This window comes from Diospyros lotus, chromosome 3 (genome assembly GCF_014633365.1).
Source record: "Diospyros lotus cultivar Yz01 chromosome 3, ASM1463336v1, whole genome shotgun sequence".
Taxonomy (NCBI): Eukaryota; Viridiplantae; Streptophyta; class Magnoliopsida; order Ericales; family Ebenaceae; genus Diospyros; species Diospyros lotus.
Window position 1 is genome coordinate 26,363,329 of NC_068340.1, and position 24,694 is coordinate 26,388,022.

A 24,694-nucleotide genomic window follows, 5' to 3' on the forward strand; every position below is an offset into this window, starting at 1 on the left:
GACGTGGTATGATTTTGGCAATCATCGTCCTTCACTGGGTAGGCTACATTGAAAGCTAGAGTTGCACCTCTGTAAGTCATGGAAGCATGGGATGAAATCCAATCTCTAGGCTCTAGTTGAAAGAGCTGCAACTTAATTCTTTCCTTGGAAGTCATTATTTTTGGGATTACCTTTTACCTGTTCTCTCATCACTTATATTCTTTATTTCGAATAAAAAGGTGGAGAGTGTGATTGGGCACTCTGAGCATGCATGTTCAGTGAGTGAAAAAGAGGCTGCTCCACAATTTCTTTGTTTTGTATTTGTTAATAATATTAATTTAGTAAATTGATTGGTTCTTTGTACTTCTAATGTTCCATGCAATAAGTTTGGTATGGGAGCTTAGGGTGTACCTTTTAGGATCTTCATTAATGCTATATGTTCTGGGATTAGGATTCTCTGCCTTTGGAACAAGGATGGACGTGTGAAGATATTAATTTAAAAAATCTTATTTCCTAAAATAAATTCTTAGTCAACCGTCCCATTGATGTACATGTAGTGCTTAGCAAATGGCTTTTCCAAATTTGACTAACAAATTTGACCCATAAAAAAGTTTGAATCTTTTACAAATTCTGGTCAAATAGAAAGTTGCAGATATTATTTGTATCTTTTAGGCAGATTTATGTACATATATTTTGGTCAAGTCTTGCACTGTAATTTTTATTTTTAATTAATTAAATAAATAAACTCAAATCCTTGATGATTGAGGTAATAATAATCTAAAGGCAGGTGTTGTGAAGGCAGCGAGTGGGTGGGAGGGCGAGTCACTCTCAGTCTCAGCCACCGCCAAAATAATAAATAAAGAAAAGGCAGAAAAAGGGTGAAGAACGACGAAGAAAAAAAGTCATTGCCTTTGCAGTTTGCGCTCAGGTTTGCTTCAGATTAACGTGTAGTATCATCCTCTTCCAAATCGAGTGGAGGTGATTTCTGGAATCTATCTTCCCAATTAGTTCCCGAGCAGTCTTCACTGTATTATGTGTAAATATGTACTTGTTGCATTTTTATGCATGTGTGTCTCTTTGATTGTCTGAACATCGGCCGATGTTAGGGATTTTTTCAATTCCGGTTACTGAATACTGAGTAGGGCTGGTTGCCCTCTTCTTTTTTCTGGTTTTGGCTACTGTTGATCCTGGATTTTGCTGTTTTCCCCATTTAAACTTTAGGTTTTTTCTGTTTAATGTTTCTAGAAAATCCGCTAGTAATGGGGAACTGACCAATTTTTGTTCTGGGTGTGTTTGATGAATTGTTTATTTGGTACGATAATGGGTAAATTTTATTTCTTTGATGTCTTCAAATATTGCTTGGTGTTTGGATGCTTAGTTTTCAGTGTTTATGGGAATTTAGGTGTATGCTTGTTTGTCTCTTGTTCGCTTAAGAAAAAGTACAATTGCAGATTGATTTCTTCCCTCCTTTTTATATGGAAGTGAGATGATAGTGAGGATTACCTCCTTTCCCCACTCCCCATTCAATTTGTGGTTACAGTTACACGGCTTTTGTTTGTAACCCCTTTTTAGTTGGCTCAGTTATGCAACACTCTGCATTCAAATCCGTGTGCAAGGGTAACAGCTTTCAAGATGATATTTCTAGGATTAATTTCTGTTCCGAGAAGAGTACGGTTTTAGGATTTTTTAGTAGATATTGAATAAAATTTTGTGGGTTCTCTAGAATTCTGACCTCTGGAAGTAACAAGGGCTGATGGGCTTTCTTAGCTTTTATGTCTTATAGTCTAATGTTTAGGTGGGGTTTGCAAATGTTGTTTAAAGCTGGGAAGTGATAACTGTCTTTTTTTGGATTATAAAGGTTAATAAAGTGCTAGGTTTCCATCAAGATCCCATAAAGATCAATCATATTTCATTCTGAGGAATTGAAGATAAAGTGATACACATGCCTTCCTGACTGGTTTTCATGTTTTGATTGTGCTACTAACAACGAGAACTTGATTGTTATGAATGTGATAACCTCATGGAATGGATATCTTCATGTCCAGCAAGAGCCATATTTGCTTTCTTGTTCTCACAGACGAAATTAAGCATGGATAAATTATTTTGTTGCTGTGCATTTTGGATTATCTACTAAATAATTGGTGTCTCTTGCTAGGGTGGACCATAAATGGCAATTAAGTGAATCCATATCTCTCTTATACTGAAATGTTTTGGAAGTCTTTTAGGGTGTTACTTGTGGACATCATTGAATAATTGGCAAATGGATGATTTGTTGCAACACCTAGATATTTTGTATTCTATCTTTCATATATATTAGGCGGGATGCAACCTAGTTTTTGTTATTTTGATGTGAAAACTTATTTTGAAGCCTTGGTGGGATAAATGAGGTTATTTTGTCCTTTAAAGGAGTATAACTTCCCAATGCTAATTTTAATTGGACTTTGTTTTATGGGTATTAATTAGACTTTTTGTCTTTGTAGGAATTCATTCAACAACCCTTAATGTCGATAATTGAAACAATAAGATGGCATCGAAACACCCGGGGGTGGGGGGTGGGGGGGGGGGGGTTTCTGGAATTGGAGGTTTCCTAAAATTTAATCTTGAATATGACATGAAAAATCAAGGCAATAATAAAGCGAAGAATAGAAAGTCAAAGCAGCACATAGCGATTTATAGTGGTTTGGTTATAACCAAACCTGCATCCACTTTTCTAATTACCTCTAGAAATACTTCACCAACTTAGAATGAGGTTTTCGGGCTGACCTCTTACAAGCTTTACAACTAATGGTTTCTAAAGAGGTTCACCACAAAACCTTGTAGTTTTCTAGGATCACTACGAAACCTTTTGACTAAATCAATACAAGGTTGATACACTATTGAATCAGTGTATCAATACACACTAACGACCTCTTAAAAGTCCAACTGAAATCAAATGAACAAATCAAATACCACTCAATAGGTCAAAGTTTTACAAGAAATAACAAAAAGCAAATAAACAAAGAAACTGAGTAGTTGAATGATGCAGACAGAAGATCTACAGTTTCTTTGAGAACTTAAGTACTTGAGACTTTGGTTTTGAGAGATTCTTGAGAGCCCTTGACAATCGAACAATCAATCTCCAATCTTTATCATCAATCAATCAATCATATAGCTCTTTCTCTTTCGAGGAACCTTTTGTATTCTCTTGGGTATCTTCAGAGTTCAGATGGTTGAAAGTAAATTGGACCCATCTTGGTAATTTTGACAAAATCTGCCGGGACTTTCACATAATATTGAGTTGACAGATTCCTCCGATGAAGGAAAACAAATGGGACCTAGCTTTGGTAACTTTGACAAAATCTAATCTGAAGAGATTTTCACATAACTGAGTTGGCAGATTTAAAAAGTTCCGAAATTTAATGAAAATGTTTTGAATGTTTTTCTTGTCAGTTGAAAACAACTGAGTGTGTGTAAAACATAACTCCATATTTTGAAACTTTTTTCTTCTTCAAAAACTATTTTGACCCAATATATTGAAAAACTTATTATTCCATTCAAAAACGTTCTACAACTGTTTCCAATGGATTTTTTAGTATCAAAATCAAACAAATATCTTCTTCAATGGTATTGTTGGTATCAACAATAATTTGAACAGGAGCAGGCAGGGTTATGTTAATTGATGTTGCATGTGCAGAAGAAGATGGACACTGCCAACCATCTTCCTATTCCTTGTGCAGTGGCATAGGTTTTCAGTCTTTAATACTTGATTGTGATTGTTAGATATAGCTTTATTTGGAGGTTAGCTGGACTGGTGAGGGCAAAAAAGGGAGTGGTTTTTTGTGTCATGTGCCTGTGAAAAACATTGGTGTTAGTATAATAAAAGAACTTTTTCATGTGTTTCAGCCCTTTTTAGTTTGAAATCAGGTTCTTATATCTTTTGTAGATTTCATTGAATCAACTTCCAGTTTTTGGGTGTAAATGATGTTGAGTTGGGAATATAAGCGTCCTGCCCCTCTTGTTAATGTACATGGGTGGTAGTCCGTTAGTACCTTTTTTATCCATATTCCTTTTACTCGTTTTACTTATCTGAGGAAAGAAATAATTTTAGCAGCACCTATATATGGGATTTCCTGACCCTCTAACCTGACAATCAAATGTGTCTCTAGTGATAAAAAGTACTGTGTAGAGTTCTAAAGCTATTAGAAGTTCCCTTAGGCTAGATCTTGTTGAATTGAGTGAATTTATCTTGTGTTGAAAAGAGTGAGTTTTGAAATAATGCAACTCTTCTTTTCTTTTCTCAATAAAATACGATCTTATTTGATTTACTTTTCTTGGAGCTTGTATGGTCTGTGTCATAATTATCCTTATTTACTATCTTTTTAATTTTCAAAGCACCGTTGATGTGGCCTTTACTTTAGCAAATAAGCGTCCATAACAGAATTATTTTTGGTGGTGCGTAGTCATGTGGAACGCTGAGTTATTTGCATTAATGTACTAGTTTGCTCACTGAACTTTGTGTTCTTGAAGGTCGCAAAGATGGAAGAGGTCGTAAAGTCTGAGAACCATTTGACATCTGCTGCAGCTTTTGTTGAAGGGGGCATTCAAGATGCATGTGATGATGCTTGCAGCATATGCCTTGAAGCATTTTGTGACAGTGATCCTTCAACAGTATGCATTTGGTGTTTACATCTCTTTCATTGGTTGGATTTGGCTTAACTCAGAGCTAAGTGTGCCTTTTGATGCAGGTGACAAGTTGCAAACATGAGTTTCATCTTCAATGCATTCTTGAGTGGTAATGTTATTCAACTATGGTTGCATTTATGTTTAGTCCAACTTGTTTTATTATTGAGATTTTTTATTTTTAAGCGAGTCAGAAAGGAGGTTAGATTTTCTGGTTAGTTTTCTAGCATTACTGGGAAACTGAAGGATGAAGAAGGAAAATTAGCTAGCATATGAATTGCAGTATGTGCATTCATGATATCAACTGGGTGGGGGTCATGTTCTGCGTGCTTCTATATATATTTGCTTTCTAACATGGGCTATTTCGGGATTGAACATGTATCTATCCAAAAAGAAAAATTGAAAGTGCAAACTTTGATGAGATTGCGACCTAAATGGTGAGCTACAAAATGGTATGTTTCATAATACTGCTGTCTATTATTTCAGTGCAAGATACTAAGAGCTTGGATATGGACATTGAACATCAAAGCTACAGATGTGGGCATACCACAATTTAGAAAAGAATAGGAGGTGTGCATGGCAGAAACAAGACAATTGTTTAATATATACTTGTGCTATGTTAGAATATTTTGAGAATATATTTTGTAATCTTTTTATTTATTTATTACCTATATAGGTCAGTTATACAAATTATATATACCCATTGTAAGCAATGTCTACAAGATAATAGAATGCAATGCATTTTGATAATTCCTGTCCTAACTTCTTTTTCATCTTTTCTATTATGCTACATGAAATTGGTAACAACTTATGCATTATTTATATGATGAAGACATTCATTTATTGTTGTATCAAATAAGTAAAATTTATTTCTCACATTTATATTCTAGAAATAAGAAGGCTTTTAGGTTTCCTTATATGTGTTTAAACAACAGAATGTGTTTGCATTAAAAATAATGTCCCATTCAGATGTGTGTACAACTAATATATGATTCACCTAGTGGTGGATCCAAGACCAGAGAGCTCAGCGGAGGCAAGACAAGAGAAATTATACTTGACAATCTGAGTTATTTTAGGTTTAAAATGAAAAAATTAGAATATATCAAAAATAAATTAGTTACTAATATTTCATACTAAATGGATACATCTTACAATTGTTGTTGACAAGATTCAGGTTTTGGAAGCATTGTAGAAAATTAACTTAATTTCAATGATATCAAGTACATCCTTTCAATGTATGCTACCAAGAAAACGATGCTGAATTTTTTTAAACTATTTTCATTGCTGAAATTTTTTTTCTATGGTTATTCTAGCAATATATAATTAATGTAAATAAATAATAAATTCTATTTTCAATATAAATATAATTGGAAGACTATCAATTAGTCAGTGCATAGTAACACAAAGAACTATAATTAAATTACCATTATTAACATAAAGATGGCTAATATGAAAAGAAATTAATAAAAATGGTCTTTGTTCTATACATTGCAAAAGAAATCTTGCCATAAATTAAATTTTTGAAGAAGTTTAATCTTTTTTAATCAGTTAGAAATTTTCTCATTTTATTACATTTCTCTTTTTTTTTTTTCTCTCTTTCTCCCATATTTTTCTTTTATTGGTTTATTTTAGCCTTTAATAATACAAAATAAACATGTACTTTAAGAAATAAAAAATTATTATTATTAGTCATTTTAAAGGTCATATAAATTGTTATTTTCTTCTTATTTACAAATTGACCCAATAAGTTCTTGAGCTAGCAAATTCTGAAGTTGGGAGATTGGACTTATGGAAAGAGGGAAGAGCTGAGTTTACGATATGAGCTAGATATTCGTTACAAGTTTAAGTAGCTAGTAATCTTCCCGTTTAGGAGTTCATGAGCTAAGCCATATTGCAATTCCTGTATACAGCCATTTCTTTGTAGTAAGAATGCCGGAGTATCATCTGAAAATAGAGCAAAAGCCCTTGGGTGAGTACAAATTCTGACATTTGATCGGTCTTATAGCCAGAATTTCGTTCCAAATAGAAAATGGTTTTGGTCCAGATGTCTAATGAGGAATAACATGACATTTTCAATGTGAGATGGAAAAGCATCGAAAGGTTGGTTTGGCCAGCCCAGACTAGCTTTCTTGGTCACTGGACACAGTGGGAACTGCTCAGCTTGCTTGCTTTCCCTAGCACACACATTAAGTAGACAGGTGCAGGCACAACAGGCCAAAGGGAATGACATCAATCACAAAGAAGAGGATGAAGCACTCCATGTTGAGGGAAATGTGGGTTGACCTCACTGAGGTGTTTTTACCTGCCTATCTGAGAAAGGGAATTAGAAGCTGCACCCAACATCCATTAACCAATTACCTATCCCGTTGTCACGAAATGATCCGTTAGCAGCACCTATTTCCGTTCCATTTTTAAAATTCTGCATTTACCTTATTTCTGTAATAGTTGTGAGGCTAAGCATTGCTACTTCGTTATTTTTGTATTAGCGGAATTATAGTGAGTCGGCCATGTGTAAGGGAGGCAAAGGGAATATAGTTTGTTAGAATTGTACCAGGTGAGGGCCCACCTTTGACAGGAGAATATCTCCTCCAAATAGCCTATATATATTCGCTCCCTTCCACAATGAGAGGGTATGAATGAGAATATCAAATTCTGTTTTTCCTTCCACTTTCTGTTCTCTCTCTCTGATTTTCCTTCTCTATTTCTCTATTCTATTCTCTGTATCGCTCCTCAATTCCCCTCATATTAGGAGTAATTCCTATCACAAGGGTGAGGTCGTGACAACTTGGTATCAGAGCCAGAGATTCTCGGCCAAGGACTCAGTGACTAAGGAAGATGGCGGAAGGGACTCGTATGAAGGACATGGAGATGCGACTCTAGCAATTGGGATCGACAATGACCGAATTCCAAAACAAGATGGATAGGATGGAGTTTGAAGCTAACCGAAACCACGAAGCAATGGTCGCCACGGACTGAAAGGTGGAAGACTCCATGGAAGGACTTGAGAGGAGATTAGAAGGGATGATCACTCGGGTACGAGAAGAGCTGGGAGCTCAAATCTAGTAGTTCATGGTGATGTTTACCCAACAAAACACGGTCAGGTTAGCTCCAGATTTTCCACATAGAGAGGAAAATGAACCCCTCTTACGAAGAGTTATGATTAACCGGGAAAATGGAGATCAGGAGATTGGAATCAATCAGGAAGAACTAGAAGGGATGGTAGGAAGAAAAAGAGAAGAGCAGAACAACCATCCTCTGGGGTTCCCTATGCCTTGGATGGAAATCCCAACATTTGAAGGGATTCATCCTCGTTGGTGGTTGAGGAAGTGTGAGAGGTTGTTTGAATGGTACAATATACCAAGAATGCAGAGGGTAAGTTTAGCCACTGCATACTTCAACGAGGTGGTAGATGCATGGTTTCAAGGGTGTTTGAGGGTAAGGAGAGAATACAGTTGGGAGGGATTTTTTGAGAAGTTATGTGAACGTTTTGGGGAGAGGAGTATAGTGGATACCATCGAAGAATTCAATAAACTAAGGCAGATTAGGAGTGTGGGATCCTATCTCAAGAGGTTTGAAGAGCTTAGATCGTATATGGTCAGCCATAACCATCACCTCTCAGAAGCTTATTTCGTATCAAGCTTCATGAGTGGGCTGAGTGATGAGCTCAGACCAATGGTAAAAATGATGAAGCCTCAAACAGTCGAGCAAGCTTCAGAGAGTGCTCGCTTGCAAGAAATGATGGTAGAGGCCTTAATCAAAAAGCAAAGACACCTGCCTAAGGGAGTGAATACAAGAACGTCCAGCATGGGGGCAAGGGGTCACATTCGTGAAGCTACCAAAGGAAGCGCTAGAGGGAAGCACCATACGGGAACAAACTCTATTCCCTATGGGGAACAGTTACGGGAGCAAAGAAGAATGGTTGGCCTATGCTTTAGATGTGGGGATAAGTACCATCCGGGACATTAGTGCAAGAGGTAGATCCTGTTGCTGGAAGGAGAGGAAGAGGAGGAACAGGATGAAGTAAGGGAAGAAAATGTTGAAGAGGGTGAAGAAGAAGACAATGGAGAGATATCCATACATGCCCTGAAAGGAGTGGCCAACAAGAAGATCATCAAGGTAGAAGGTTAAGTTAAGGACTGCAATCTTATGATTCTAATAGATAGTGGGAGCACCCATAGTTTTCTTGATGAAAGCATGGCCAAGAAATTGAAGTGCCTGCTCACAAGAACCCCTCTCTTGAGCGTGACAATAGCCAACGACCAGAGGGTGTTAAGTAACTTTGCCTGCAATGGTTTTGTTGGGAGATGCAAGGGGAGAAGTTTGAAACCGACTTGAGATTACTACAGTTAGGGGGGTGCCATGTGGTCCTAGGAGTGGACTGGATGAAGGGGGTGAGCCCCATTAGTTTCGATTTCAATAGGATAGAGGTATCCTTTGAGAAAGAAGGTAAGAGGATGACCTTATCTGGGAGAAAGGAGATGGGAGCTTGTAAAATGATATTAGGAAAGAGGTTGCAAAGAGTGTTGAAGGGCAAATGGAGCCAGCTAGCACACCTTTTCTAAATTGTAGCAGTAGAATGAGATCAAGGAAAGCAAACAATGTAGGGGCAGATGGGGTTGACAGTAAGCACACCCCATGGAATGCAAGATCGGGTATGCCTTTTGGATTCCCTTAATAAATTGTTGGTGGGTTACAAGGACCTTTTTATGGAACCCCAAACCTTACCCCCTACCTGAATGTTCGACCATAATATCAACCTCAAACTAGATGTTGAACCAGTCAACATTAGAGCATGTTGTTATCCTCCCAACAAAAAGAATGAAATTGAAAAAATGGTTAGAACCATGCTTGAACAATCCTTCATTAGGCCTAGCCAAAGTTCATTCGCTTCTCCCGTTCTTTTAGTCAAAAAGAAGGATGGAACATGGTTGTTTTGTGTCAATTACTGACAACTAAATGCCATGACCATCAAGGACAAATTTACCATACCCTTGGTGGAGGACCAATTAGATGAACTTAACCATGCCAAATTCTTTTCTAAGCTAGACCTAAGGGCGGGATGCCATCAAATTAGGATGAAAAATGAAGATATTCCTAAAATTGCCTTCAAAACACACCATGGACATTTCGAATTCTTAGCGATGCCCTTCGGGCTCACCAATGCCTCGGCCACCTTTCAATCCCTCGTGAACAGAATTTTTGAGCCTTATCTCAGCAAATTCATGTCGGTATTCTTTGATGATATACTCGTTTATAGCCCTACATTTGAACAACACCTATCCCACCTTAAGCTTACCCTTGAAATCCTAAGGAACCACCAACTTTTTATTAAGGAGTCCAAATGTGCTTTCTCCCAAAGGCAGGTGGAGTACCTAGGGCACATTATATTAGATGGGAAGGTGAGTACTGATCCAAAGAAGGTGGAGGCAATGGTGTCTTGACCGAGGCCCACAATAGTGAAGGCCTTGAGGGGATTCCTAGGGTTAACAAGGTATTACCGTAGGTTTGTGCAAAATTATGGAGTTATTAGCAAACCATTGATTGAATTGTTGAAGAAGGGGGGTTTCAATTGGAGACCGGAAGCAGAGGAAGCCTTTGAGAACCTTAAAAGGGCTATGAGCAGAGTACTAGTGCTGGGACTCCCAGATTTTGATAAGCCTTTCATTCTGGAAACTAACGCTAGTGGAACCCGGGTAGGGGCAGTGCTAGTTCAAGAAGGGAGACCGCTAGCCTTCCTAAGCCAAGTACTGAGTCCAAAACACTTAGGACTCAACATCTACGAAAAGGAACACTTGGCTGTACTTATGGCTGTAAACCGTTAGAGACACTACTTGGAGGGAAATAGGTTCATCATAGAGACAGACCACGAGAGCTTAAAGTTTCTATTACAACAGAAACTCCAGACACAGCTGCAAAGGAAAGGGATGACCAAGTTGATGGGTCTAGATTACATGATTCAATACCGGAAGGGAAAGGAAAATAAAGCAGCCGATGCATTCTCCAGATGTCATGAGGAGGGAGATTTATCATCTATGACCATCATGGTACCCGAGTGGTATCAAGAAGTTATGAATCAAGAAGTTATCGGCAATTATGAAGGAGACAACAAGATTAAGGTGGTGTTGGAAAAATTGACGATGGGAGCTTAGGAAACGGGAGGCTATACACTGAATCAAGGGTTGCTAAGATTACGTGGGAGGATTGTAATTGGGGAGAATACAAGGATTAAGGAAAGGATTTTTCAGGCCTTGCATGAGTCCCCATTAGGAGGGCATTCGGGAGAGCAAAATACTTATCTTCAGGTTAAACAAGTATTCCAATGGCCAAAAATAAAGGCGGAGATTAAAGAGCTAGTCCAAAGGTGTGACACATGTAGGAGATGTAAGTCAGAGACAGTGGCCTACCTTGGGTTACTACAACCTCTGCCCATCCCAGATCAAGCCTGGTCTAGTGTCTCGATAGACTTTGTGGACAGACTTCCCCGGTCAGAAGGTAAGGACATCATCCTAGTTATGGTAGACCAGTTGACCAAATTTGCCCATTTCATAGGGCTGACTCATCCTTACACAGCTCAAGATGTAGCTAGGATTTTCGTAGACCGAGTGATTAAATTGCACGAGGCTCCTAAGACTATAATCTCTGATAGGGATAAGATTTTTACCAGCTTGACGTGGCAGGAGCTGATGAAGTCTTTGGGAACAAAACTAAATTTGTCCACTGCATATCACCCTTAGTTGGACGGGCAAACCGAGAGGGTGAACCAAAGCCTTGAAACATACTTGAGATGTGTTTGCTTGCTACAACCTAAGGAGTGGCATAGGTGGTTGTCCTAGCTTAATGGTGGTATAATACCAACCACCATTCATCGATTAAGATATCCCCTTTTGAAGCCTTATTCGGGTATAAACCACCTATTCTACTGGCAGTAGGAGGAGGCTCTAATGTGGCTTCAGTTGAGGAGTATTTACAACAGAAGAGGGAGATAACACAATAGTTGAAGCAAGAGTTAGCCTCGGGATGAAACAGAATGTTGACCGAAGGAGGAGCGAGAGGGAGTTCGAGGAAGGGGATGAAGTGTATCTAAGGTTGAGGTATAACCACTTAAAGTCAATCTCTCAAGGGAGGGTCACTAAGCTTAGCCCCAAGTATTATGGACCGTTCCTATCGAGGCCAAGATAGGGAAGGTGGCTTATCGGTTGAAGCTTCCCCCAGGGTCACAAATTCACCTTGTTTCCATGTTTCACTCCTGAAGAAGTCGGTGGGGGCTCAACCAACGAGTGTGGTATTACCAACTCTTCCCAAAGAAATTAGTGCAAGAACCGAACCAGAAGCTGTTATCGACATACGGGCAGTGTATAAACACGGGGCTCTACTCATCCAAGTACTGGTCAAATGGTGAGGCAGCACATCTAAAGACAACACATGGGAATACCTCCCGGAATTCCTCAAGCAGTTCCCATGAGCTACCAACCTCCTTAGCATTTCTTGAGGACAAGAAATGGCTAACAAAGGGGGAGTTGTCACGAAATGATCCGTTAGCAACACCTATTTCTGTTCCTTTTTTAAAATTCTGCATTTACCTTATTTTTGTAATAGTTGTGAGGCTAAGCATTGCTACTTCGTTAAGGGAGGCAAAGGGAATATAGTTTGTTAGAATTGTATCAGGTGAGGACCCACCTCTAACAGGAGAATATCTCCTCCAAACGACCTATATATATCTGCTCCCTTCCATAATGAGAGGGCATGAATGAGAATATCAAATTCTGTTTTTCCTTCCACTTTTTGTTCTCACTTTCTCTCTCTCTAATTTTCCTTCTCTCTATTTCTCCATTCTATTCTCTGAATCGCTCCTCAATTCCCCTCGGATTAGGAGTAATTCCTATCACAAGGGTGAAGTCGTGACACCTATCATTGTCTCTCCCAAAAAACACAATAGTTTCCTAGTATCTTTAGATTCAATTATCATTCCTAATACAGTAACTGAGGCTCTAAATGATCAAAACTGGAGGCAAGCTATGTTGGAGGAGATGAGTGCATTAAAAAGGAACCATACATGGGATCTTGTGTCCCGACCTAAGGGGGGTCAATCCAGTTGGGTGCAGATGGATTTTCAATGTAAAATACATGGTAGATGGCACTTTAGAGAGTTATATGGCCAGGCTAGTAGCTAAGGGCTACACACAATCCTATGGAATCAACTACCTTGAAACATTTGCTCCGGTGGCAAAAATGACTACAATGCGGATAATCCTCTCATTGGCAGCCTATTTTGGGTGGAACCTTTAACTGCTAGATGTAAAGAATGCATTCCACCAGGGTTTCAAGAAGGGAATGAAGGAAAGATCTACAGACTCAAGAAGGCCCTATATGGGTTTAAGCAGTCGCCTAGGGCTTGGTTCGGGTGTTTCTAAGGCTATGAAGGCTATAGGATATGGCCAAAGGGGAGACCACACTCTCTTCATAAAACACTCAAAATAAGGGAAATTTGCAGTTCTTTTGGTGTATGTAGATGACATGATTGTCACTGGCAATGATAAAGAGGAACAAGGGAGACTTAAGGAAAGGTTAGCCAAAGAATTCGAGATCAAAGACTTGGGTCTCAAGTATTTTTTCGGAATTGAGGTTGGCTATTCTAAAGCAGGGATTTTCCTCTCTCAAAGGAAATATGTGCTGGATTTATTGGCTAAAACAAGGCTCACTGGTGGAAAAGGGTCTAAAATTCCTATTGATCCTAACAGCAGGTTATGGAACAACCCTAGCTACCAACCGGTGGACAAGGGAAGGTATCGGAGGCTAATTGGGAGACTGATATACCTCTCACACACTAGGCTAGACATTGCTTTTGCAGTAAACCTAGTGAGCCAATTCATGCACAACCCAACCGAGGAGCATATGCTAGCTATGAGGAAGATCCTTAGTGACCTGAAGGTCACTCCAAGTAAGGGGATCCTATTTAGTGCAGGGAATGAGCTGGATATCAAGGGGTTTTCAAATGCGGACTATGCTGGATGCATGATTGATAGGCGATCAACAAGTGGCTATTGTGTTTTCCTAGGTGGAAATCTAGTGTCATGGAGGAGTAGAAGCAGAGTGTTGTAGCAAGATCAAGTGTAGAGGCAGAATTTAGGGCTATGGCCCGTGGTCTGTGTGAAGTTTTGTGACTGAGAATCATCCTAGAAGATCTAAGGATTCAAGTCCAAGGCTCAATTGGGCTGTGGTATGATAACCAATCAACAATTAACATAGCTCATAATTCTGTTCAAAATGATAGGACCAAACATGTGGAGATAGACCGACACTTCATAAAGGAGAAATTGGAATCTGGTCCAATCCATTTACCTTATGTTCCATCCGAGAAACAAGTTGTTGATATATTGACCAAAGGACTGCCAATGAAAAAGTTTGAAGAGCTAGCAAGCAAGCTGTAAATGTGGGATATACATTCTCCAGCTTGAGGGGGAATGTTAGCTCACAAGAATTCCATGTGTGGCATGTGCATCAGTTTAGAAGCTTCCAAATCAGGTTTAGGAAACTTGCCTAAACCAATCTTAGGAAACTTTCCTAAGTGTGTAAATATATCTCTTTCCTATTGTATAGGTTTATGTTTCCTATTGTGTATATATGTTTAGGTTTCCTATTCCTATATATACTTCTTCTATAAAAGAGATCTGTCTGTGTACTTTGAAGATTAAGGAAGAATTATTTCATTCTTTACAGAGAGTATTGATGTGTCCCTTTTGTTGCAGGTGTCAGAGAAGCTCCCAGTGTCCTATGTGTTGGCAACCCATCAGCCTCAAGGATCCCAGCAGGTTATATTTTTTATTTTAACTTTATTTTTTTTTCTAATTTCTTTGATTTGCTTGATACTTAATTTGATGATAGTGTTAATGTGTATGTATTGGCAGCCAGGAATTGCTTGAAGCAATAGAACACGAAAAGACTTTAAGAATGAATCCACCAAGAAATACAACAATATTCCATCACCCAACCCTCGGAGATTTTGATTTACAGCATGTAGTGATCTAATTATTTATTTTGGAGCTTTATATTATCATTTTCTACAAGCCGTGTGAATTTATTTAGGATGATTCATGAAATCCAATTGTCTTTCAATACAGCTCCCAGTTAGTGCAAGTGATGCGGAACTTGAAGAGCGTATTATTCAGCACTTGGCTGCTGCTGCTGCCATGGGAAGGGCGCGCCATATTGCAAGGAGGGAAGGGCAGAGGAGTAGATCATCTGCTCAGGCTCGTCCACATTTTCTTGTGTTCTCAAGTCATCCTAACGCACCTTCAATTGCTTCTGTGTCTTCTCCAATTCAGGGAGGTGAAGGAGAACCAGCTCCTTCAAACACAGTAGCTAGGCCGACTCCTTCTCTCTCGACCTTGGGAGAAGATTCTACACCATTGGTTACTCTTGCACCTTCTAGTCAACCCATCCAGGTTTCTGCTTCAGCATCTAGACCAAGTGTTCTTGCTCCCGCTTCTCATGGAACTTCGTCTGACAATCAGTATTTACCCCCCCCCCCCTCTCTCTCTCTCTATATATATATATATGTATCTGTGTTTGGCTGATCCTAATCCTATAACTCTCCTTCATTTTTCTTTTAAATTACAAAAGCATCATTGTCATAAATCAGGAGGTGTTCCCTCCCTCCTTTTCTCCATCTGTTTACTTATTTTTGTGATCTATTTGTTTCCTTATAGAAGATCTCATACTCAATCTTCTCCAACTCATCAAGATGGAGCAGGACCATCAGAGTTCCAGTCATTTTCAGAATCTTTAAAATCTCGATTTAATGCAATGTCAATGAGGTATGCGTAAAAGTATGGTATATAAACTCTTTTTCTTTTTGGTCTACAAAATTCCTTGTTTATACTCATTTTTTTTTATTTTGTTCATTTTCTTAAGATACAAAGAGTCGATTACAAAGAGCACAAGGGGTTGGAAGGAGAGATTGTTCTCCCGCAACACTAATATGTCAGATCTTGGTTCTGAAGATAGGAGAGAGGTTAATGCTGGAATTGCTACAGTATCACGCATGATGGAGGACTTTGACACCAGAGATAATACCAGAACCAATGCTGCTTCTGTATCAAATAGTTTGCGGGTAGCTCAGATCCAGAAACCAGAACCATGCCAAACTGCTTTTGAATCAAATAGTTCACAGGATAGCTCATTTCCAGATCTGGACAATGAGCATATTCCCGATGCTGGTGTTAACAATTCTTTAAATGAGGGCATTATGCAAACTTCATCTGCCACAGGCTCTGCTTCTAACTAGTCATCTCTTGAGGAGCTAATAGAAAGTCTTATTTGGTAAAGGTAAGTCTTGATTTTGAATTTTTCAGCAACTAAAATTTACTCGTGCTGATTTTAGTAATTTAAACCCTATTGATTCAGTTGGAACACTTCCTATATTTGCTCATACTGTAGTTAATTTGGATTATCTTTGTAGCTTGGAATTCATGCTATCCTTTTATATTCTTTAGTTTCATGTATTTACTTTCCAGTTCTAATTATGCAGCCTTATGTTCCAGACCAACTAAAACTTTTAGCTGCTTATAATTGTCCCACCTTTTCTTCTCCAATTATTTATGTCCATGTCATTTTCTCACTACTCAAAGTAGTTCGGGAGATGAAGATATGGGAGGGAAAAAAGAAAGGCTTGTGTGCCCAATGTTTCATGGAAGGCCATTTTGAGAGTGGGGCTAAATTTCTTGCATACACAATGTTCTATTGTGTCACAATCGTCCTTTAGTAGCAGGAAATTTTAATTCACTTTTGCATTGTAATTTTCTGTCTTGCTTTACTACTTTCATTTTCTGGTTATTATTGTAATTCCTAAAATCAGTTTGTTAGCTAAGATTCCCCACGTGGAGGGGGCTAGAATAGGACAAAACTTTTGGTTACAACCGTTGAGAGTGAGGATCGCCTGTAGTTGCGGCCAAACCAGCTATATCAGCCTCCAAGACTCTTAGGAGGTATTGAATATGAATTCTAAATTCTGATTTCTATCTTCTCTTCTACTTGCTCTTTCTTCTCTTCTTTCTAACTTTCTCTCACAATCTCTCCCATTTCTCTATTTACGCCGATTACATCTCTTCAATTCCATCTGGATTGAGAGTGTAATCTTATTATCACCCACATCCATGACATTAATTGGTATAAGAGTCACTGGTTCTCGGTCGAGGCTTTGTTTGTATTTGGAGCGATGGCAGATGGTACCTGCATGAAGAGCCTTGAGACGCAGCTGCAGCAAATCAGCTCGACTGTGGCAGATTTCCAGAACGGAGCAGACCAACTAGAGTAAGGAGCTACTAGGAATCATGAGGTGATCGTAGCAATGGATCGCAAGTTGGAGAGTTCCATGGAGGGACTGGAACGAAGGTTAGATGTTTCGATCGTGAGGGTGTGAGAAGAATTGGGATCTCAAATGTAGCAGTTCATGATGATGTTTACTCGCTAGAACTTGGTAAGGTTATCCCTTGACTTTCCTCCAAGGGAGAGAAATGAGCCCATTTTGCAAGGAAATAGGATGAACCTAGGGAATTGAGACCTCTAAGATTGAGGTAGACCCGGAGGAGGAGTTGGAAAGGATGTTGGGTAGGGGCAGGGTAGAACCACCCAATCATCATCATCCGAGGTACCCTATGCCTCGGATGGAGATTTCAACATTTGAGGGAATTAATCCCCGATGGTGGTTGATGAAATGTGAGAGACTATTTGAGTGTTACAACATACCGGGGGTACATAGGGTATCCCTGGCTACTGCTTATTTCAATGAAACAATGGATGCGTGGTTCCAAGGGTGCCTTAGTGTGAGAAGGGATTATACATGAGAAGTTCTCTGAAAAGCTATCCGAGAGATTCAGAGAAAGGAGCATGATGGATACCATAGAAGAATTCAACAAACTCGAGCAAGTAGGGAGTGTAGAATCCTATTTGCAAAAGTTTGAGGAGTTAAGGTCATTCATGATCCGCCACAACCCCCACCTATCGTAAGCTTATTTCGTGTCAAGCTTCATGAGTGGCCTTGGTGAAGAGTTACAGCCAATGGTGAAAATGATGAGGCCAAGAACAATGGAACATGCCTCAGAGAGTGCCCGACTACATGAAACATTGGTAGAGGCGATGATGAAGAAGCAGGGGTAGTAATAGCGGGAAATAGTTCTGGGCACATCTAATACGGGGGGAAGGAACTACAACCGGGAAATGATGAAGGGAAAACAGGTAGGGGGACCAAGTTCAGTACCATATGGGGAACAACTGAGAGAACAAAGGAGGTTGGCGGGCCTCTGTTTTCGTTGTGGAGATAGGTACCATCCGGGACACCAATGTAAAAGGCAGATCCTCCTATTAGAAGGTGATGAGGAGGAGGATCAAGGAGAACAGGGGAAAAGAACCCCGATGAGGACAATGGGGAAATTTCAATTCACGCTCTGAAGGGGGTAGCTAATAATAAGATTATTAAGGTGGAGGGCCAAACTAATGGGTGTAACCTGATGATCCTGATTGATAGTGGGAGTACCCACAACTTTCTTGATGAAAGCATGGCCAAGAGACTTGAATGTCAACTCACGGGAACCCCACCCTTGAGTGTGACAGTGGCAAATGGGGATAGGGTGTTGAGCAAATTGGCTTGTAAGGGTTTTGGTTGGGAAATGCAAGGGGAGAGGTTTGAGGCAGGCCTAAGACTTCTGCAACTAGGGGGCTGTGATGATGTCCTAGGTGTGGATTAGATGAAGGGGATGAGTCCTATAAGCTTTGATTTCAACCAAATGGAAGTTTCCTTCGAAAAGGAAGGGAAAAGGATGACTTTGATATGAGGGAAAGAAACGGTTAATTGCAAAATGATCCATGGAAGGAGGCTACAAAGGATGTTTAAAGGGAAGTGGAACTAGTTGGCACACTTGTTCTCAATTGTGGCCATTAAGGAGGACAAAGAAGGACAGAAGGCGCAAGGAGAGATGTTCTTGATCGTTAGCATGCCTAAAGATATGGCTGACCAGGTACATTACTTAGACCTTTTTAACACATTACTGGTAGAGTATGAGGATCTATTCTTGGAACCTACATCACTTCCCCTTGCCAGAGTTCATGACCACAAGATCAACCTAAAACCAAATATAGAACCGGTTAACATTCGGTCTTACCATTACCCTCCGGTCCAAAAGAATGAAATTGAAAAAATGGTTAGGGATAGGGATATGCTTCAACAATCCATAATCTGTCCTAGCCAAAATCCTTTTACTTCCCCAGTTTTATTAGTAAAAAAACAAAGATGGAACATGGCAGTTTTGCATGGATTATCGCTAACTAAATGCCTTAACTATCAAAGGTAAATTTCTCATACCCCTTCTTGAGGACCTTTTGGATGAATTACACAATGCCCAATTCTTTTCTAAGCTTGACCTATGTTCGGGGTATCACCAAATTTGAATGAAACCGGAGGACATCCATAAAACAGCGTTTAGAACCCACCATGGGCATTTTGAATTCTTAGTGATGCCCTTTGGACTCACCAATGCCCCGACCACCTTCCAATCTCTCATGAATCGTATCTTCGAGCCTTACCTCCGCAAGTTCATACTTGTATTCTTTGATGATATACTCATCTATAGCCCCACCTTCGACCAACACCTAACTCACCTAAAAACCACTTTTGATATCCTTAGATCTAACCAGCTTTTCATTAAGAAGTCTAAGTGTGCTTTTGGTCAAGGGCAAGTTGAGTACTTGGGCCATATCATATCTAAGGAAAGGGTCAACATTGACCCGAGGAAGGTAGAGACTATGGTAGCTTGGCCAAGACCTAATTTAGTAAGGGCTCTGAGGGGATTTTGGGGATTAACTGGGTACTATCGACAGTTTGTGAAGGGTTACAGGGCCATCAGCAAGCCTTTGACAGGCTTATTAAGGAAGGGAGGGTTTAAGTGGGGACAATCTGCAGAGGGAGCTTTTGCTAAGTTGAAAAAGGCTATGAGTAAAGTGCCAGTGCTAGTCCTAGGGCTACCAAACTTTAGCAAACCCTTCATCCTAAAGACAGATGCAAGTGGATCAGGTATTGAGGCGATATTGGCCCAAGAGGATAGGCCCTTGGCTTTTTTGAGTCAGGCCTTGAGCCCTAAGCATTTGGGGCTCAGTATTTATGAAAAGGAGTTTATAGTTGTTTTGATGGCGGTGGACAAGTGGAGGCATTACTTGAAAGGGGGAAAATTCATAATCAAACCAATCATGAAAGCTTAAAGTTCTTGTTGCAACAGAAACTTCAAACCCAGTTGCAAAAAAAAGGTATGTCCAAACTGATGGGGCTAGATTATACCATACAATATAAGAAGGGAGAGGAAAATACAGTTGCTGACGCATTATCAAGATGCCACGAGGAAGGAAGTGTGGCGGCCATATCCCAGGTGGTGCCAGAATGGTACCATGGGGTGATTGATAACTATGGAGGAGATAAAAAAGTAGTGGTTAGAAAAATTGGCAGTGGGAACCAAGAGAAAGGAGGATATACCTTGAGTGGGGGGACTGTTGAGACATCACGAAAGATTGGTAATTGGGGATGATGTCGAGCTTAAGAAGAAGATCATGCAATCCTTGCATGAATCTCCGTTAGGGGGGCACTCCAGGGTGCAAAACATTTACTTGCTGGTTAAAAGGTTGTTTCATTGGCCAGGAATGAGGGTAGAAATTAGAAAATATGTGCTGTCTTGTGACACTTACAAGAGGTGCAAGTCAGAAAACATAGCCTATCCCAGATTGCTACAACCACTACCAATCCCCAACTAGGCTTGGACAAGCGTGTCAATGGATTTTGTGGGAGGATTACCTAAGTTGGAAGGAAATGACAATATACTGGTAGTAGCTGACCGGATGACTAAATTTGCTCATTTCATAGGGCTAACTCATCCTTATACAACTCAAGAGGTAGCCAGGGTCTTCCTGGACCGAGTGGTTAAGTTGCATGGGACCCCTAAGTACATTATCTCAGATTGGGATAAAATTTTTACAAGTCTAATGTGGCAGGAACTCATGAAGGCACTGGGAATCAAGCTAAGCATGTCTATTACCTACCACCCTCAATCAAACGGGCAAACGGAGAGGGTAAACCAAAGTTTGGAAACCTATCTGAGGTGTGTTTGCCTCTTACAACCCAAGGAGTGGCACTGGTGGTTGTCCCTAGCCCAATGGTGGTATAATACCAACCACTACTCTTCTATCAAAATGCCACCATTCGAGGCCCTATTTGGATATCTACCACCAACCTTACCGATTGTGGAAAGGGAGTCCAATGTGGCAACAGTGGAAGAATACCTACAACGACAAAGAAGGGTAACACAACAGCTTAAGCAGGAGTTGGCATCGGCTAGGAATAGGATGAAGCAAGTAGCCGATCGTAAGAGGAGTGTGAGGGAATTTGTGGTGGAGGATAATGTGTATTTGAGGTTGAAGTATCCATATCTCAGGTCAATCACTAAAGAGAAGGTGACTAAACTCAGCCCTAAATACTTCCCTTTTACATAGAGGCTAAAGTGGGACAGGTGGCCTATTGTCTAAAGCTACCAGAAGAGACCCAGATTCATCCAGTATTTCATGTGTCCCTCCTTAAGGAATCCGTGGGGACCCAACCAGTAAGCAAAGCCCTACCTACATTTCCTAAAGAAGCTACTAGTGTGGTGGAACCAAAGGCTATACTTGAGAGGAGGGTGATGTACAAGCAGGGAGCTCCACTTATTCAAGTTTTAGTCAAGTGGCGTGGCAACTCTTTGGATTGCAGCACTTGGGAGTACCTCCCGGATCTCCCAAAACAGTTTCACAGGATGGCCAGTCTCCTTAGCATTTCTTGAGGACCAGAAATTGGTTAAGGAGGGGGGAAATTGTCACGATCGTCCTTTAGTAGCAGGAAATTTTAATTCACTTTTGCATTGTAATTTTCTGTCTTGCTTTACTGCTTTCATTTTCTAGTTATTGTTGTAATTCCTAAAATCAGTTTGTTAGCTAAGATTCCCCATGTGGAGGGGGGCTAGAATAGGACAAAACTTTTGGTTACAACCATTGAGGGTGAGGATTGCCTTTAGTCGCGACCAAACCAGCTATATCAGCCTCCAGGACTCTCTTAGGGGGAATTGAATATGAATTCTAAATTCTGATTTCTATCTATCTTCTCTTCTTCTTGCTCTTTCTTCTCTTCTTTCTATCTTTCTCTCTCAATCTCTCCCATTTCTCTGTTTACGCCGATTACATCTCTTCAAGTCCATCTGGATTGAGAGTGTAATCCTATTGTCACCCACATCCGCGACATACTTTTGACGTGCTTCTGCTCTTTCCTTGAATAACTAGTCAAAGTTTATCAAAGAGAAATATTGTAGAATGACAAATTCCAAGCTGTGTATGCTATTGACCACCACTCTTCTAAGCTGGCCATCCTCAACCTGGACCTGTGATACATAATGGATTTGTTGTTGATGCAGAACTTGATTTTTTTCCATAAAGTGAAAAAAATAGATATAGTTCTTCATCAGTCACAATGTTATGCCAACCGCCAACTCTATTGGCCTGTTCCAGGACTAGCTAATTTTGACCTCAGATTCCTTGTGTGACCCAATTAAGATAATTTGGTTATGTGAGAAGAAGACCAATAAAAGCTCTTATGGAAGAATGTATGGAGTGAAACAAGTCTTTATGAAAAGGATAAAGGAAAAAGAAAAAGAAAAACTAGGTAAGAACTTAGATATAATATGAGTTATGAGGGCCTCATAGAAGATATGCCTATAGATAGAAATGGTTGACAAGGTAAAATTCATGCAATCAACCTCACATAGTGGTATTAAGACTTTATATGATGTTTTTTTCTGCTAAGTTCCTGAGTATGATGTCTATACCTCTTGTGTGGATCTCTTCTTCCTTTTTCATTTTTCTCACTCTAACCTAATAAAAGCATAGGTTTAAGACATATATACAAAGAACTGGAGGGAAAAAATCTATCCTCTTTGGTGATGCTCAGGAATTTTCTATTCTATTGCAATTGTAGATAGAATTAGGGGGGGGGGGGGGGGGTGGAAATCTAGGTTATTAAGAATAATATGGTATGATATGATGTAATAATATACTAATGTATGTTTTATGGCAGTGTTCTAACAAAAGCTATAAATTCACCTCCTTGTAACCAATTCTATGACACGTATTAATCCTCTCTGTACTGTCACACCATAAGGTACATCATATAATAATATCTGTGAGCATCACCATCTACTATAATTTAAAAGCACTTGTGCTTTTGAGTATGAAGTGGTGTAGAGGCTTGATGGTATGCCTCTTTGCTCAGGTAGATTCAACTGACCTTTATATTAATGAATGTACTTTGATAATAGATACAAGTGGTACTTTGAAGGCTTGAAACCTGTCTGTGATAGTAATTTTTCTAGATTATATAACTAATTTGTGTGTATATCTTCTATGATTTACATAGAGAACTATTACTGTAGCTTTGTTGGAAGCAGATCTCTTGTGGGGTTTCATCCATGGAAACTGATAAATGATCCTTTTTTTGACAATTGCTCGACTTGAAGAATTTAATCTATGAACTGTCCAATGCCTGTAGAATTGTAGATCTATCAAAGAGAGTCGTCATTTTAATGAGCTTTTTATATTCTGCTATTTTGAGGCCAGTGATATGGTTTATAGGATAGTGTCTCTATTTGTTCCATAACTTTGTTGTTGGCTTATCCTCCTGGATCCGCAAACTGCTTGTTGATTTTTAATGCAGTTGCCCTTCACGAGTCTTAGAATTGTTGACTGTAACTCAGATTATTATGTAGCACTGAAGGTATTCGTTTAGATATAATACTGGAATTTGTAATTGCAATGACTTCAAATTTGCAAATGAGTTCAAGCCTCTTAGGTTCGTAATCTAGTAATTTCATGGTTTTTGTAATGGAGTGCTACTTTTCTTTGTTAACCCTTCTCATCAGTTTTTGCTGTTTATTATAGTTGCAATGTGAGTAAGGCTCATTGCTATATACTTAAATTATCTCCTAGAAGAAAGAAGTCTTTTGATGTCTTCTCCTTTGGCGGCTAATTGTGTGGTCTTTGTGCATGCAGAAGAGCACTGGGTGATTGTGATATGATGAAAGAATAAAGGCAGTAAGAGAGAGAGAGAGAGAGAGAGAGCCGGACAAGGTGGACATTGCCTGGATTGGATTCTACATCAGTAGTAGTACTGACTGTAAATTGGTTTGTGAATTTACTTAATGGACATGTGTGTGTTTGTGTGGAAGGCAGAATTATGCTCCTACTCCTAGAGCTTTTTAACTTTTCCCCCTCAAATGGGAACTTAAATCACAAGCATGAAGGCACCTTTCTTTTCCATAATATTTTTAATTTCTCATTTCTAGGTGTCGTAGAACTAACTTTGTAATATGTGTGAACCCATTCAGTTGCAAGCTAAATTTATTTATTTGTTTTTCTTGCTACTGGAAAGGAAAATGGATGAAGACAGTTCCTTCTTGCCTTGCCTTCCTGGTTTGGTTGATGATGAATGTTTTAAAATATTTCAAGAATTATGTATAAATACACTTGCTAGTAGATGATTGGCGTAACATCACTTGCCACCCCCCCCCCCCCCCCAAAAAAAATTATGACAATTATATATATATATATATATATATTTCAAATAATTCAAGCAACTGAGACAAAATTAAACATAAAAAATAATAGAAAGAACATTCTGGACAAATTTTTAATATTTTCATCATTGGCATTGAATTACTCAAATAAAACATATAAATAGAGGATGGAGGAACTTTCATAATTTGAATTTCAAAATTTTTAAAATATCTTTTACAGGGTAACGGGGCTGGACTGGAAATTCGTGACTTTTTTCTGAGGCATTGAGAAACCAACTCTTGAAAATGAAGAAACAATCAAAAAGTTTCACCCAACAGTACACCACTATCTTAACCCACTGTGGCTGAGCCGCAACTATTGATTTTCGGACAACCAATCTTTTTCATTACAAATTTGTATATTTTAAAATACAGAAACTCCTTATTTT

The 24,694-nt window shown here is 39.3% G+C and overlaps 1 protein-coding gene across 3 annotated transcripts; it reads left to right on the forward strand.

The window, feature by feature from the left end:
• Positions 1 to 769: 769 nt before the first annotated feature.
• Positions 770 to 24,155, forward strand: LOC127797239 (E3 ubiquitin-protein ligase RHF2A). 3 transcript variants are annotated; one of them, XM_052329946.1, is made up of 9 exons: positions 770 to 907; positions 4,486 to 4,626; positions 4,704 to 4,750; positions 14,385 to 14,447; positions 14,544 to 14,652; positions 14,757 to 15,148; positions 15,345 to 15,452; positions 15,550 to 15,963; positions 23,743 to 24,155. In XM_052329946.1, the coding sequence occupies exons 2-8, from the start codon at positions 4,495 to 4,497 to the stop codon at positions 15,920 to 15,922; spliced, it is 1,224 nt and encodes a 407-aa protein (XP_052185906.1). In that variant the 5' UTR covers positions 770 to 907; positions 4,486 to 4,494; the 3' UTR covers positions 15,923 to 15,963; positions 23,743 to 24,155. The 3 variants fall into 3 exon arrangements, with proteins under 3 accessions (XP_052185906.1, XP_052185907.1, XP_052185905.1); XM_052329947.1 differs by having other exon boundaries at positions 789 to 957; positions 15,348 to 15,452; XM_052329945.1 differs by having other exon boundaries at positions 790 to 957.
• Positions 24,156 to 24,694: the final 539 nt, after the last annotated feature.